Source organism: Erpetoichthys calabaricus, chromosome 3 (genome assembly GCF_900747795.2).
Source record: "Erpetoichthys calabaricus chromosome 3, fErpCal1.3, whole genome shotgun sequence".
In the NCBI taxonomy this organism is placed as follows: Eukaryota; Metazoa; Chordata; class Cladistia; order Polypteriformes; family Polypteridae; genus Erpetoichthys; species Erpetoichthys calabaricus.
The window spans coordinates 162348150-162363412 of NC_041396.2; the positions used below are offsets into that span (position 1 = coordinate 162348150).

At 37.7% G+C, this 15263-nt stretch overlaps 1 protein-coding gene across 2 annotated transcripts in view; it reads right to left on the reverse strand.

The window, feature by feature from the left end:
* LOC114648438 (uncharacterized) overlaps positions 1-15263 on the reverse strand; it is a 77225-nt gene that overhangs the window by 12691 nt on the left and 49271 nt on the right. For both annotated transcript variants that reach the window (XM_051925275.1, XM_051925276.1), the window contains 4 exons: positions 12119-12224; positions 11670-11789; positions 8862-10436; positions 273-395 (listed from right to left, as the gene is read on the reverse strand). In XM_051925275.1, coding sequence (XP_051781235.1) covers positions 273-395; positions 8862-10436; positions 11670-11789; positions 12119-12224 — 1924 coding nt within the window. The remainder of the gene's footprint in view (positions 1-272; positions 396-8861; positions 10437-11669; positions 11790-12118; positions 12225-15263) is intronic.

Genomic DNA, 15263 nt, shown 5'->3' on the forward strand with positions numbered 1-15263 from the left:
GTTACATCGTACTCTTCAAATTGCCATTACTGTATGTACAGTATGTGTGTTTGTTTACAACTGAGTGAACAAAGACTCAAGACTAATCAGAAGGGGGATATCACCCACCTTAAAACATGCTCAAATCACTTTAACATATGACTGCAGTTTACATTCACGTGATTTAAATTGCATATTCCATACTGGTTTAGTAAGGAAGCATTCTTAGTTCTTGCTATATTTAACAAGAAACTTGTTTCTTTAATGCCGCATATTAATTTAAGAAGTCTTACCTCATATTTAGGTTTCCCAATAACACTTGGAAAAACAATGGCTGGACGGTCCTGACCTGCAAATCCAGCTTTGACAAGCCCAGACCCAGTATCCAGTACAATTGGAGTATTAAAATCATCAACCTGAATTAAAAAAAACTAAATTGTCATTACATAACAGGAAACAAAAGCAGGTATTATTCCCCTATGATTATATATAAAACATTAAATACATTTTGCATAAGGTTTCATATTCTAATATTAATGGAGTATGGATTTTAAACCTCAATTATAAAGACACCAGCTAACAAACATTAATTCAAAGGTTGTATAAATAAATAGCACAAAATCTTTGCACATAGCCCTCTTTACATCTACATTTTTGCCTTCTATAAGCATCTGTTTGTGTGATAACAAGTATCAGTAAATAATCGCAAGAAACTTTCAAGTGCGGACTAAGGAGCTTAAATTTAAACTGAAATTTACAAAGTTGTTGCAGTGTACTAACTATTTAAGCATCACTGCAATATTTTAAGAATGACTCATTCCAATACACAAGACTGTTTATAATGTAATGTGAATACTGGATGACATTTATCCCCCAATAAACTTCCACTTGAACTTTGACTTCCACCTTGTGACTTGTACAGACTTTACATCCAACCCAAACTCATTTATATTCCACTGTTTAAATGAAGGCATATATACACATACAAAACGTGTCAGATTTAATACTAGGACTCAAGGACTACTCACACCATCACTGTACTTGTCTGAATGTTATTTAATTTCTTATACTACCTGTATGTAGTGTATTATGTTTTTAATTTTTCATTCTAGAAATCCTTAATTCAGCTGGGTATTTTCAAATTTCATACATTAGTTTTTGTTGTGATGGAACTGTGCTTGTTCATATTTAAAATATTTCATTTATATTGTTCTCGTTGGATTATTATTTTACATTTACTGTATATGACTTCTTTATTTAATGTTTTTGTTGCTATACTTATTGCTGTAAAATTCTATTATACAACTATCCATCCATTTTCCAACCCACTGAATCCGTGGAGCCAATCCCAGCCAACACAGGGCGAAAGGCAGGAACCAATCCTGGTCAGGGCACCAACCTGCCGCAGGACACACACTAGGGACAATTTAGAATCGTCAATCCATCTAACCTGTGGCTCCTTACTGCAAGGCAGCAGTGCTACCACTGCGCCACCGTGCTGCCCTTGTACAACTATTTTATGACTTATTATTTCTACTTAATGTAAGTTCCTTTGTGCGGCTTTCAATCATTCTCTGTTCTTGGGTGACAGTAGTAGTCCTGCTACCTTGCAGCATGGAGACAAGGGCTTAGGTCCTGGGTGTTCCCTGCATGGAGTTTGCATGGGTCTCCATCCACAGAAAAAGTACATGTAGGTTATGATACTGAAATTAGCCAATTGCATAACCCAGCCACAGGGGATGCACAAACCAATGTTTTTTCGTGCTGGTCCCAAGCCCGGATAAATGGGGAGGGTTACGTCAGGAAAGGCATCCGGTGTAAAATTTTGCCAAATCAATATGCAGACAACAATACAAATTTCCATACTGGATCACCACCACCAACATGTTGGCAGTCATTGTTGAAGTCCAAAGGCAGGAGGAGAGGAGGAAAGTAAAGATTGGAACGGAGGGTAGGAACTTTGAATGCTGGCAGTATGACTGGTATGGGGAGAGAGTTAGCTGATATGATGGAGAGAAGGAAGGTTGATATAGTGTGTGCAAGAGACTAAATGGAAGGGGAGTAAGGCCAGGTGGATTGGAGGTGGATTCAAATTGTTCTATCATGGTGTGGATGGGAGGAGAAATGGGGTACGAGTTATTCTGACGGAACAGTATGTCAAGAGTGTTTTGGGAGGTGAAAAGAGTGTCAAACAGTAATGATTATGAAGCTGGAAATTGGAGGTGTGATGATGAATGTTAGTGCATATGCACCACAAGTTGGGTGTGCAATGGGTGAGAAAAGATTTTTGGAGTGAGTTGGATGAAGTGATGAACAGTGTACCCAAGGGACAGAAAGTGGTGATTGGAGTGGATTTCAATGGACATGTTGCTGAAGGGAACAGTGGAGACGAGGTGGTGATAGGTAGGTATGGTGTCAAGAAGAGGAATGAAGAAGGTCAGAAGATAGTGGATTTTGCCAAAAGGATGGACATGGTTGTGGTGAATACGTATTTTAAGAAGAGGGAGGAACATTGGGTTATGTACAATAGTGGAGGAAGATGCACACAGGTACATTACATCCTATGCAGAAGAGTTGATCTGAAGGAGATTGAAGACTGCAAAGTGGTGGCAGGGGAAAGTATACTTGAGCAGCCTAGGATGGTGGTCTAAGATGACGTTGGAGATCAAGAAGAGGAAGAGAGTGAGGGCAGAGCCAAGGATCAAAAGGTGGAATTTGAAAAAAGGAAGACTGCAAGGTTGAGTTTAGGGAGGAGGTGAGACAGGCACTGGGTGGCAGTGAAGAGTTACCAGACAGCTGGGAAACTACAGCAGATGTAGCAAGGGTGACAGCAAGAAGGGTGCATGGCGTGACATCTGGAAAGAGGAAGGAGGAAAAGGAAACCTGATGGTGGAATGAGGAAATACAGGAGAGTACACAGAGGAAGAGGATGGCAAAGAAGAAGTGGGATAGTCAGATGCACAAAGTAAACAAGAGTACAAGGAGATAAGGCGCAAGGTGAAGAGAGGTGTGGCAAAGGCTAAAGAAAAAGCATATGATGAGTTGTGAGAGAGGCTGGACACTAAGGAGAAAAGGACATGTACTGATTGGCTAGACAGAGGGACCAAGCTGGGAAAGATGTGCAGCAGGTTAGGGTGATAAAGATGGAAACATACTCACAAGCAAACAGTGTGTTGAGCAATTGGAAAAGAGTACTTTAAGAGGCTGATGAATGAAGAGAACGAGAGAGAAGAGGTTGGATGACGTGGAGATAGTGAATCATTTAGTGCAATGGATTAGCAAGGAGAAAGTAAGGACAGCTAGGAAGAGGATGAAGAATGGCCATTGGTCCAGATGACATACCTTTGGAAGCATGGAGGTGTTTAGGAGAGATGGCAGTGGAGTTTTTAACCAGATTGTTTAATGGAATCTTGGAAAGTGAGAGGATGCCTGAGGAGTGGAGAAGAAGTGTACTGGTGCCGATATTTAAGAATAAGGGGGATGTGCAGGACTGCAGTAACTACAGGGGAATAAAATTGATGAGCCACAGCATGAAGTTATGGGAAAGAGTAGTGGAAGCTAGGTTAAGAAGTGAGATGATGATTAGTGAGCAGCAGTATGGTTTCAAGAAAGAAAGAGCAACACAGATGCAATGTGTGCTCTGAGGATGTTGATGGAGAAGTTTAGAGAAGGCCAGAAGGAGTTGCATTGCGTCTTTGTGGGCCTGGAGAAACCATATGACGGGGTGCCTTGAGAGGAGCTGTGGTATTGTATGAGGAAGTCGGGAGTGGCAGAGAAGTACGTAAGAGTTGTACAGGATATGTACAAGGGAAGTGTGACAGTGGTGACGTGTGTGGTAGAAGCGACGGATGCATTCAAGGTGGAGGTGGGATTACATCAGGGATCAGCTCTGAGCCCTTTATTATTTGCAATGGTGATGGACAGGTTGACAGACAAGATTAGACAGGAGTCCCCATGGACTATGTTGTTTGCTGATGACATTGTGATCTGTAGCGATAGTAAGGAGCAGGTTGAGGAGACCCTGGAGAGATTGAGATCTGCTCTGGAGAGGAGAGGAATGAAGGTCAGTAGGAACAAGACAGAATACATGTGTGTGAATGAGGGAGGTCAGTGGAATGGTGAGGATGCAGGGAGTAGAGTTGGCAAAGGTGGATGAGTTTAAATACTTGATCAACAGTACAGAGTAATGGGGACTGTGGAAGAGAAGTGAAAAAGAGTGCAGGCAGAGTGGAATGGGTGGAGAAGAGTGTCTGGAGTAATTTGTGACAGACGGGTATCAGCAAGAGTGAAAGGGAAGGTCTACAGGACGGTAGTGAGACCAGCTATGTTATATGGGTTAGAGACGGTGGTACTGACCAGAAAGCTGGAGACAGCATCTTTAACTCTGCTACCTCCTGCTCTAAGATTTGCATTGGGTGTGACGAGGATGGATAGGATTAGAAATGAGTACATTAGAGGGTCAGCTCAAGTTGGACGGTTGGGAGACAGTCAGAGGCAAGACTGCGCTGGTTTGGACATGACAAGACTTAAGCAAAGGTTTATGGATGTGGTGAGAGGACATGCAGGTGATGGGTGTAACAGAACAAGATGCAGAGGACAGAAAGATATGGAAGATGATCCGCTGTGGCAATCCTTAATGGGAGCAGCCGAAAGAAAAAGAAATTAGCCAATTGCATTTGTGGGTGTACTTTCACCATATAATAGACTGGCATCCCTGTCCAGTTTTGCTCCTGCCTTGTGCCCAATGATTGGCAAAATGGCCTCCACCCGTCTTGTATCCTTGCCCTGGATAAGGAGGATTGGAAACTGGATGGATCGACCTCTATTCTCATCACACAATTTGCATGATTTATGTCATACTTAAGACATATTTATGTTGGAGTTTTTTCTGCTTTGAGAAATCAAAGAGATCCAGGCTCTTGCTCCGAGAGTTTGTTTTTATGGAAGGGAGTGGAGTCATGTTATAAATACTTTTTGAATGGAGATACATTTAAATTTAATGGGAAACTGAAAAGTCTGCTAAATTGTTTGCACTACCTGTATTGTATATCTCATTACATGGGCATTTGCACTAAATATTTCTTTTATTCATCCATGGAGTTGACAGTTTGGAAATGTAATAAATGTTTAAAAGCCATAGATTGTGTAAATTTATGGAATAGTATTGCATTTGGTGAAACACACATGACGACTTGTTTGGGACATGAAGTTTGAGACCTGATTCGAGACTTACCCATCTCTTGTTCCCACCTTTGCTATTTACTCAAGACAGATGATACAAAAGCATCCACAACAGTTATATACTGATTAACCCAAATGTCATAATATTGAATAAGAATTTAAAATTCTTGGACATTCTGCTCTTTTTTGCTCAAATGCACAGCTTTGGATGAGGGAACTTGAATGAATTATGCTGGGACTCGATTTTCCTATTCCAGTTTAAGCCAACATTTCCCTGCTTGTTACACAGCAACAAATAAAATGAGAACAACCACATATTTAGAGTAACAATGCCAAGTTTTAAGTGAAGATGTCCGATGGTGTTCTTTCGGCTGCTCCCATTTGGAGTCCCCAAAGCGGATCTTGGTTTCCATCTTTTCCTTTTACATCAGACTGCCTTCATGTCCACCCTCAACACATTCATAAACTCTCCTCCTTGGTCTTCCTCTTTTCCTCCTGGTGGTTCCATCCTAAACATTTTTTCTGATATACACAGTATCTCTCCTCTGCACATGCCCAAACTATCTTAATCAAGCCTCTCTCATTTGGTCACTAAACTGCTGTACCTGTGTTGTCCCTCTAATATAATAATTTCTAATCCTGTCTACCCTTGTTATTTCAAGCAAAAATCATAGCATCTTCAACTCTGCCACTTCTAGCTCTGTCTCCTGTCTTTTCATAAGTTCCCACTGTGTCCAAACCATGCAACATACAGTAGCTGGTCTCACTAAAGTGTCTAATGCTATTGCTATAACTTATTTTGGTTTCAAGAAAAGTAAAGTAGTTTACTGGTGGTGGACCCAAAATATTTAACATTACAAATTTGGAAATCTCCTTATTTGTAGGTCTTTGGCTTACCCATCATAATAAACAAATTCAAATTATAAGCCATCAGTTCCTTTTGCAACTCAACCAATTCTAAAAAGCATACAAGTCTCCCAAGTACCAAAAAAGCAGTTTGGACATTTAAGGCCATATTGTGAATCCATTGTGTGCAACTCAGCTATCTATATGCACTATTTTCTGATGAGCTCGTATGCCTAGGCATCACCAGCATATCCAACATGATAGTACATAATCAAATATAGAAACAGTTAGGTGAAAAATAAACAACCTGGTAACACTCAGACTCCAGCATTCAAAATCCACAAGATTGAGGTACTGTTTACCTCTTGTAACTTATCCAGTACATTTTAGTCTATGTAACTACATAAAACTAGATGCTGAAATTTAAGACTTCAGATCCTAGGATTGGAGAAAAATGTATTCAAAAAAGTATTAAAACTTCCTGAAATTGGGGACTGGGGAGGTCAAGGTTTTTAAGTGCGATATGCTCAAGGCAGATGCATCAACTTGCAGGTTATTTTGATGCACCTTCGGGGATGGGTCTAGAAGAAATTTGAAGAAAAACCAAGTTAAAGAGAAAAAGGCTGGTCATCTTTTGAAAAAACAAAAAAACAATGAATTTCAATGAATGAATCTACCTACATTCTTCTAATATGCCAAAAGCAGATTATCCACAAATACTGCAGACGTAGATAAGAACTGCATGAATTATTGACCACTAGCTGACGCTCGCTATAGCATACAGCGGTGTAAGAATAGGAACAGAAAATGGTGAGAAAAGAATTCAGAAATGAAGAAATAAATACTTCTTGAAAGATGCAGTGTGCATGTAGAATTTCCGGCCAAGCAGGATTACATGTGAAAGTGATAAATCAGGCTTTCCAAATTTACGTACTATGGCCATGGCATCCTGATAGTTTTGTTGCATTATCTTGGACTTCCTGGAAATGTGGATGGTAATATGATCAGTTTGCCTACACGTATGTTATTGTCAGCATTTGCTTGCAATGCGTCCGAAAGTCCTTTGTATTGTTCCACGTGCAGATCTTGTTGATGTAATCTGAGATAGAGGGCACACGTCTCAATTGTTTTAACATACGCATCTACGACATACTGTTGGAATAGTTTGCTGGAGTGCAAAATACTAAATGTATTCCTTATTGCTAATCTGTATGCGTAAAATTGGCATTGAGTAAGCCTTATTCGCTTGGTGGTTCTTTTATCTGGAACATGTTGTAAATCTTTGTGCCAGCCAATGTCTCCGTAAGGGAATAAAAGTGGGTAAACTATAGAATTGCAATTCATATTGAGTGTGGAAATCTGTTTACAGGAGTTGCCTATGGGATAGATGCAAATGTCCCTTTTGGAAGGCGGTTCACAGTCTTCTCCGACAAAAATCGCTGCAACATCGGTGTGACATGTCGAGGCATTGCATCATCGTAAATCCTGCCTAGGGTTTTCCTTGAAAACCATTCGTACAGATGCTGTTGGACTGGACTGAGCGATTTCATGCATGTGTTTGTATGATTTAGCGAAGGGGTTGATGGTTCTGAGCATGGAATCTAGCTGGAGAAGTACAGTTTCGCTGCATACAGAGTTTGCTTATTTTGTTATTGTACTTAAGTAGCTTGTGCTGTGTCAAAAACATACAACTGTCCATATCCTGGAGAGATAGAAGTGTTAGCGTATAGTGGAGAGATCTGGTGATAAATTCGTCCATGTATTTTAAAACAGTATGGTCCGTGGCCAGGAGGTTGAGTTATCTGTGCACCCATGGAAGCAAATGCTAGAGAAGAGTTGTATTCTCGAATGTGTTCACGATAATTTTTAGCTTTTGATGTCTGTTGTGTAAAAAGTTGTTGTAAAGACACAGGTGGCTCCTGCAAAGGTGGTAAAGCTTCTTTACCATTGTGGCAGCACCTCAAGTACTTGTTGGATGTATTCCGCTCAGCAGGCCAGTATAGTGCATGACATGGAAGAGGACGAATAGGAATCGAGAAATGCCGTGTCGGTTGCGTGTGGGCGGGACTGGTTTTGAAGTGGAAGCAGGACGAACCAGAAGAGAAATATAAGAGATTGTATTTTAATAGAAAATAAAGGGTCACTTCTGCATATTGAATTGTCAAAATGTCCAGCTTGTTATACCCTTCTGGTCTTCGGTTATTTTAAAAAAATAAAATAAAATAAAAAAAAAAATTTAAAAAAAATCACCTGCTAACATACTGAAAATAGCTTGCATATGTGAAACCAGTTTCACAATGATGCAAAACTGAAGTGCAAGTAACCTGCTTCTGTTGCATTTACTGTATGTACTAGGGGACCGACATTCAAGTGCCATATGTTCACTTACTTCACATTTTTCTCCACCTACCTATTAAGGTATTACCAGAGATAAGGCCATTTGTTAAAACTGGGCCCAATAGATTTTAAAAACTGATTTGAGTTTTACTTTAAGATGTTTACCAAATACACTCATGTGTATTTATTACAGAGCTAGTGTTCTCTAAAGCTAATTTAAGAGTTACAAATAGTAGTCATCCAAGTAATTTAATTTCCTATTATTGGAAGATGCAATTTCAAAATTGTAGTTCAATTCACTGTAATCCCTCCACAGAATTTACAGGACAGCAACATAAGTAGAACACCATAAAAATAAATGATAAATATCAATATAATGGCACAATATGCCAACTAGGATATACACCAAATATTCATAGTATAATATTTATATTTAGGAAAAACGTTTCAATGGTAAAAAGAAATAAGTATATAATATTAGCAAAAACTCAATATAAAATGTAAACTTGAAGTAATACCTTAATTAGACAATGATCAAAGATAGTTCCAATTGTTGGTAGACGATCCTCTTCATATTTCCTTACAAAGCCAAGAGGAAATTGACTAGCATCACACCGTTTTGCAAAAGTCTTACCAACTGCCACATCAATACCAAAATCAGATACTTCCACAGAGGTTATATGTTCCATTTTGTCATTCCTTGCAGGACTGAGAGCATCACAATTCTCAGAAAAAGAACATTGAATACTCTGCACTGAGCAGTGATATGGCTTTTGAAGTATTTTAGCATTAGACTCATCTACAAATACTGTGCGGAATGCCTCACACACATCATTAAGATCACAACTCTTTAGAGGAGGAAGCAACCTCTGGGTAGGACTTCTTTCAGTCAAAAGTTCAAAGTCTGGATTTTCTGGTACCACTTGTATTCTCTCTGTTGGTTTTGGAGATTGTTTACTGGCTAATTCATTTAAAAACACACAAGATTCTTTCTTCTCTCCCGCATTACAAACGTCCTTTAAGTTACCATTTGGCTCATTTTTACAGGGTGGAGATAATTTTCTGGGTTTTGGCACTGGTGATAAGACCTCCATATCCCTTGGATCAGAAACCCAGGCATGTTGCCTTTCAAAGGAAAACGGAAGTGGACTTGTCCCACTGGGTTTAAGATTGCATTTATTCTCCATGTTCCAAAATGCATCATTTTTATTGATGTTCTTTAGCAAGTTACATGGCACTTTTGTAGGGGACTCCTGCATGCAAATCATTCTGCTCTCCTCAGTGAAACTAGATACTTCTGACAGTCTTTCAGCATCAACCAAGCTAACAGTGTGATTAGACTGCATTTCTTCAGGTTTAGTCCATTCACAATTTAGATTAGAATTCTGGTCATGCACTACACAGGACTCGTGATTTAAGGCAGCTACTGCACTTTCCAATGGGTCTTGGTCTAAAGTAACAGTGCTATCAGTTAAGGCCAGTGAAGATCTACAGCTCCTTTGTGAGATACTTGAGGATGTTCCCACTGCTTCACACAAGCTGCTGTGAATAGCTAATTTAGTGCTTTCTAAATCTGCTATTGTACCCTCACAGTATTTATTACAAATACTACTCCTGTTAAAGTCACAAGGCATTGATGGCATTTTATGTGTAAGCTTACTCTCTTTTGCAAGATGTTTTTCTAAATTCTCTACTCCTTGTTCCTTTTCAAGGTCCATAAAGAATAATGCTCTCTGTTTTCTCATATTTTGCACCATTTCCTTTGAACACTGAACATCAATTTGGTTGCATTTCTCCAAATGTTGCAGTTCATGTATCTTTACATTCTCTTCCAAGATCTTCCTCTCTATGACATAAAGCTCTTTAAGCTCCTTAAGAACACTAGGAATATTGCTTGGGGTACAAATATTGTTAACCTTGCCATAGGAAGGCTCATTTTTTTCCTCCTGAAATTTGTTGTCTGAGGAAGAACAATTGGCTTTGAGTGCAGATGAATGGCTAGAACAGCTCACAGTGTCTAGGTCATTGGTTGTGCTTGGAGAATCAAGCAGTAAAACACCATTTTGGAGAAAATCACTGGTAGACAAAGGAACCTAAAACAAATGAACATTAAGAATTAAAATAGCAGTGACATAAATAGCATTAAATCTTTAACATTTGATCATCTTTAGGACACAGACAACAATGCATTTATAAAAGCAGCAATATTTATTAAACTAAAACTACACAAAATCTAGCAGATTAAAGAAATGGATAATTAAACAGGATACAACACTAGTAACCATATTGAGTATTTGTACACACTATCATTGTACCATGCAAAAAAAACAGAGACGAGTATAATACTAAGGGGGATGTAATTGCCCATTTCTTTGGCTGGACAGCACTGACTAATCTTAAAAAGGTACTAAAACAAAAAAAATCCCTGGCACTGTTGCTAAATGAATTACTAATTTAAACTGCACAAAAGCTTGCCTAAATTGGTTATGCAAACAGTAACATGGTATTTTAACATGCTAATACTTATTTAAAACTGGCATCATATTTTTAGTAATACCATTTATAGCATCAGTAAACTTACTAATGTAAGTTATTATAGTAGAATTTAAACCATAAAGAAAAAAGCAGCACTGCTACTTTGTAAACTTGTTCACCTTAAAAACATGTTGCTAATCCAGTGTTCAAAAGACTAATGTCAAGCTTACCTGAGCCAGACATTTAGAAAAAAATAAAACAATTAAAGTTTTGAAGTTGTCACTCATGGATTGCCCCACACAACTAGGATTTGATTGTTCATTAGAAAATATGCAGGTAAAACCTTTACACATTTCGAATTAGCATAGTTTCTCTGCATACATAGTTCCTTCTGATACAACATTCACGTGAACAGAAGCACATTCTGTCAGTGTACAAATTACATATTGTTTACGTCAATCAAGGAGAGAGTAGTCTTGAAACTTTTAGCCCCTACAATATTCATTAAGTTTAATAATCCTAGTGCAACCTATGAGTGACTATTAGAATATTACTAAAAGTACTTGGAGAAAATTTCAGTTTGATGAAGATTAAGGAAATGCTCTATTGCCATCAGCCACACTGGTGGCTTTTCTTTATTAAAACAAGTTGTTAGAATAGTGCATCTAACCCACTAAAATTCAATGCTTAGATACTTGTATACTACATATAATCTAAAGGGGGGAAAAAAAAAAAATCTAAGTTGTTCCAAACCATTCCAAGTTTCTGCAGTTGGCATGACATATGAACACACTTGTTAATACGGATGTAGACCAGTAAAACTGACTGTTAAGACCAGCTCTCCAACTCACCTGGTTTGTTTCTTCACCACCAATGTAGGATTCATTCCAAATTTCCCAATGTTTGCCGGTACTTTGTGTTTTCACAAGAAAATCGAGCATTTCCTCCTGTTCTAGCACATTTTCTTCTTCCTAGCGTATATATAAAAATGAATTCAAAAATCAACTTCAACTTTAATTGGCAGCACCATTCATATGGTTATATGTTGTTATATTCAAACTTCACAAGTAGAAGCTGGAAAAATACCTTTGGTGTGATACACTACCACAGAACAGTGTCATTACCTTTTGTGATCCATTATGTAAACTGAATAAAGCAATGTTGAATCCCTTCAATATCACTCACATTGCATGGTGTTAAAACTGATGGGATTTTCAGTATACTGTATACTATTAAAACACTAAAAGGTGCAAGACCAGTACAGGAAATCAAACAGTATTAGTATAGCAAAGTTACTCACATCAAGGATTTGGGATGCTTGGACAAGTAACCTTTCCACAGACTGAAGATGGTCTTTTTCCTTTTGTTCCCATTCACTGAACAAGTATTCAAATTCAGCAGAGTACCTGGATGACCAGATATTTTGAAACAATTACTCACCTAAAATGCCGATATTCTGTGTGAAGCCACCTAATGATTTTCCCTTGGTCTCAGATTTAACAAAAACAATCAGCAAGCAAAAACAGCACACATACACAAGTACAAGCTCATATGCTCTAAATGTAGGTTATTTATTATAAAAATTCTGGAAGCACACACTAGTATATCATAATAAACATTGTTTAAAAACTAAGCATATGTGTGTAACTGTGTGGAGCTTAGAGTAAATTGATTAAGAGGGAGGAGTAAGACAGATTAAATGCTTCACTATCAAAATGGATTTGCGGTTATATAATACAATATAAATGCTACTGCAAATATTAAATGCTACACTATCGATCAGGCCCTGAAAATTGTTTAAAAATCTGACAGAAGGTTTCCCTCAAGTAACAGGAAAGGTGGTTAGAGGAACAACCTTAAATACAAGATTTTACTGTGGGATTTAAAAAGAATGGACAGACAGACTTTTTTCCCCAGCAACAGATAAACAATGCTTAATAAATGTAATCAAAATCAGTATTCAAATTGGCAGAAGATCAGTATCACATGAACAAGTAAACTGATTCAGGATATTTTCATTTTTAAAACCTTAATTTACAACAGCTCTTTACAGCTGCTTTTGAAAAGAGACTTTTCAAATTAATTATGTTCATAAGTCATTTAGGGAAGGCAGAGAATTTTATATTAATTTTTCTTTTTTTTGTTATAAATTATTTGATTTGTATTGAATGATTACAATAAAATTAATAAAAAAAAAAAATATATATATTAATTGGTATACATCAGGTAATGTTTCTTAAAATATTACCTGCAACCTCAAGTATCCTGAATAAAATGTAGGAAATGCTTAAGACTGGCTTTAACTCCATCAATATAGTCATTACTGAAGACTACATCCAATTCCCTCACACACTATTTAGACATATGCTGTGGTGTGCTTTCAATGCTTCCAGAAAATTGTTATTGTCGCTTAAAAAAAAAAAAAAAAAAAAATTTTAGTAATAAAGTAAACTAAACTGCTTTGAACTGTTGAAGTGACTGAATATCAGTCTAAGATACAGCATAAGTTAGCATCACAAGAAGTTGCAGGGGTTGACAAACTACACAACCCCGTAATGTCTTTCCATTACACAGTTTCACAATTCCAAAGTATCGAAATCCTGGAAGGTGCTGCCTGACCACACCACTACTCTACAAATGATTTTCAGATATGGCAGATTCAACAGCAAATTCACCTCCCCTGTCCCATTATGGAGTGGTATGTAAAACCCAAGACAAATGTAAACAGAAGAGAGGCTTTTCCAAGGTACAAAACATTGGCTTCCCTTTTCCTTGCGGCTGCATTGCATTATTTACGCTTTCATGTGAGCACGCTTCTCGGCTTTTGCATATACAGACCCCGTCACAATGATTTAAGGTTTAAAAAAAAAAAAAAAAAATCACACCCGAGCTACTAGGAACACACAAGCAGTCCACTACCGTCCCCGATTTGCTTAATAAATGAAATCTGAAGCTGGAGGGGATGGAAGGTGGGTTGGAAAAATTGTGTAGTGTCACATTGCACTACAGTGAAGACCACCTTTGCAAAGTTCAAGACAACTACAGTAAATGAAAGCTACTGTTTATTCCTCTGTTACATTTCAATAGTGGAGACAGTGAGAAATGGATGGATAAGGGCTTACATGCTGCGCAGACATCTCACTTCTGGTTTAATATGAATTACAGGTTAGTATGTTACTTGACCACTGACAAGGTAAAGAATTTTTTGGGAACAAGTACACAAAACTTTAGTGAGTCACTGCAACTAATCTAGCATGTAACAGAACAGATAACCCCTTATGCAAGTTTGCTTTGAAGGGATACATTTTTCCAAGGAGGTGAAAGGACATGTTTCAGTCACTATACATGCTTAGATGCCCTTTTTATACACTGTAATGAGTTTTATCTTCAGTTGCTGTACTGCTTGAACTGTCATCCTGTGAAAAGCAAACCATTTGCAAAAGCAGAAGATAACCGTACCTGCTCTAAATACTCTTGTAATCCTGACTCCATTTCTTTCAAGTTCTTCGTTGCCAAACATGGGCAGAGTCAACATGAGTAATCTTTGAAAGGGTGATGAAGACTTGATCATTACCCTTTTAATGGTAAAAAGCAGTTCTTGACAAAAATCAAATAAATCTGCTAAACACTGCAATATTTCACTTTAATTTTATGATCACTAAAAAGAAGTGGACTATTTTCTTTTAATCTACAAAACTGAAAACAAATTAAAAAAAAAAAAAAAAAAAAAAAAAGTTGCTCCACTGTAAAATGCTCAAGCATCCAAGGTGCAATCTGCAACTGTCTGTTAACAGTAGACTCAAAAGTTTGACAGTGATTGGAAACTGCACTGTACTTCATATCTAGTTAGCCAAAATGTTTTGAATCCATCTAATCTGGATTGTTTGTAAGTATTTAGAATTTGCATATTACGAGAAGAAAAAGTGGTTTTCAGTCATCCTAAACTGTGGCTGTAGAGGCTGCTTTTGAAGGAATAAAGGCAGTTGTTATATCGGCGCACAGACAGAGAGACTAGGCTGTTGTGGGTTTAGGGAAAGCTCAATAGAGTAGACTTCCAAGATGTTAGTCAAAAATTAGTCACAAGCTCTAGCCAAATCATGGGCTTGTTCCAAGCAAGAGCATTTGTGAGAATTTCTGTGACAATTGGCACAAGTCATTCTGTAGTTTTCAACTAATCAGACATGGTTTTACGTGCATGCACAGTCAGTTCTCCTGGCGAAATACTCCCTTAAAATGTAATAAGTTAAAGAAAAGTTGTGTAATCATTTCAAAAACAAAACTAATGAGGATATTACAATATATTGTCTGAATTATTACAACTTCATTTTGATACAAAAACAATTTTATACAATTTTAAATGTAAAGTAGAAATGCTCCAAATCAAATAGTTGCCGATCTAAATTGCTGATTTTCCGTTATTTAAAAATCACCCCTATCCATGACCA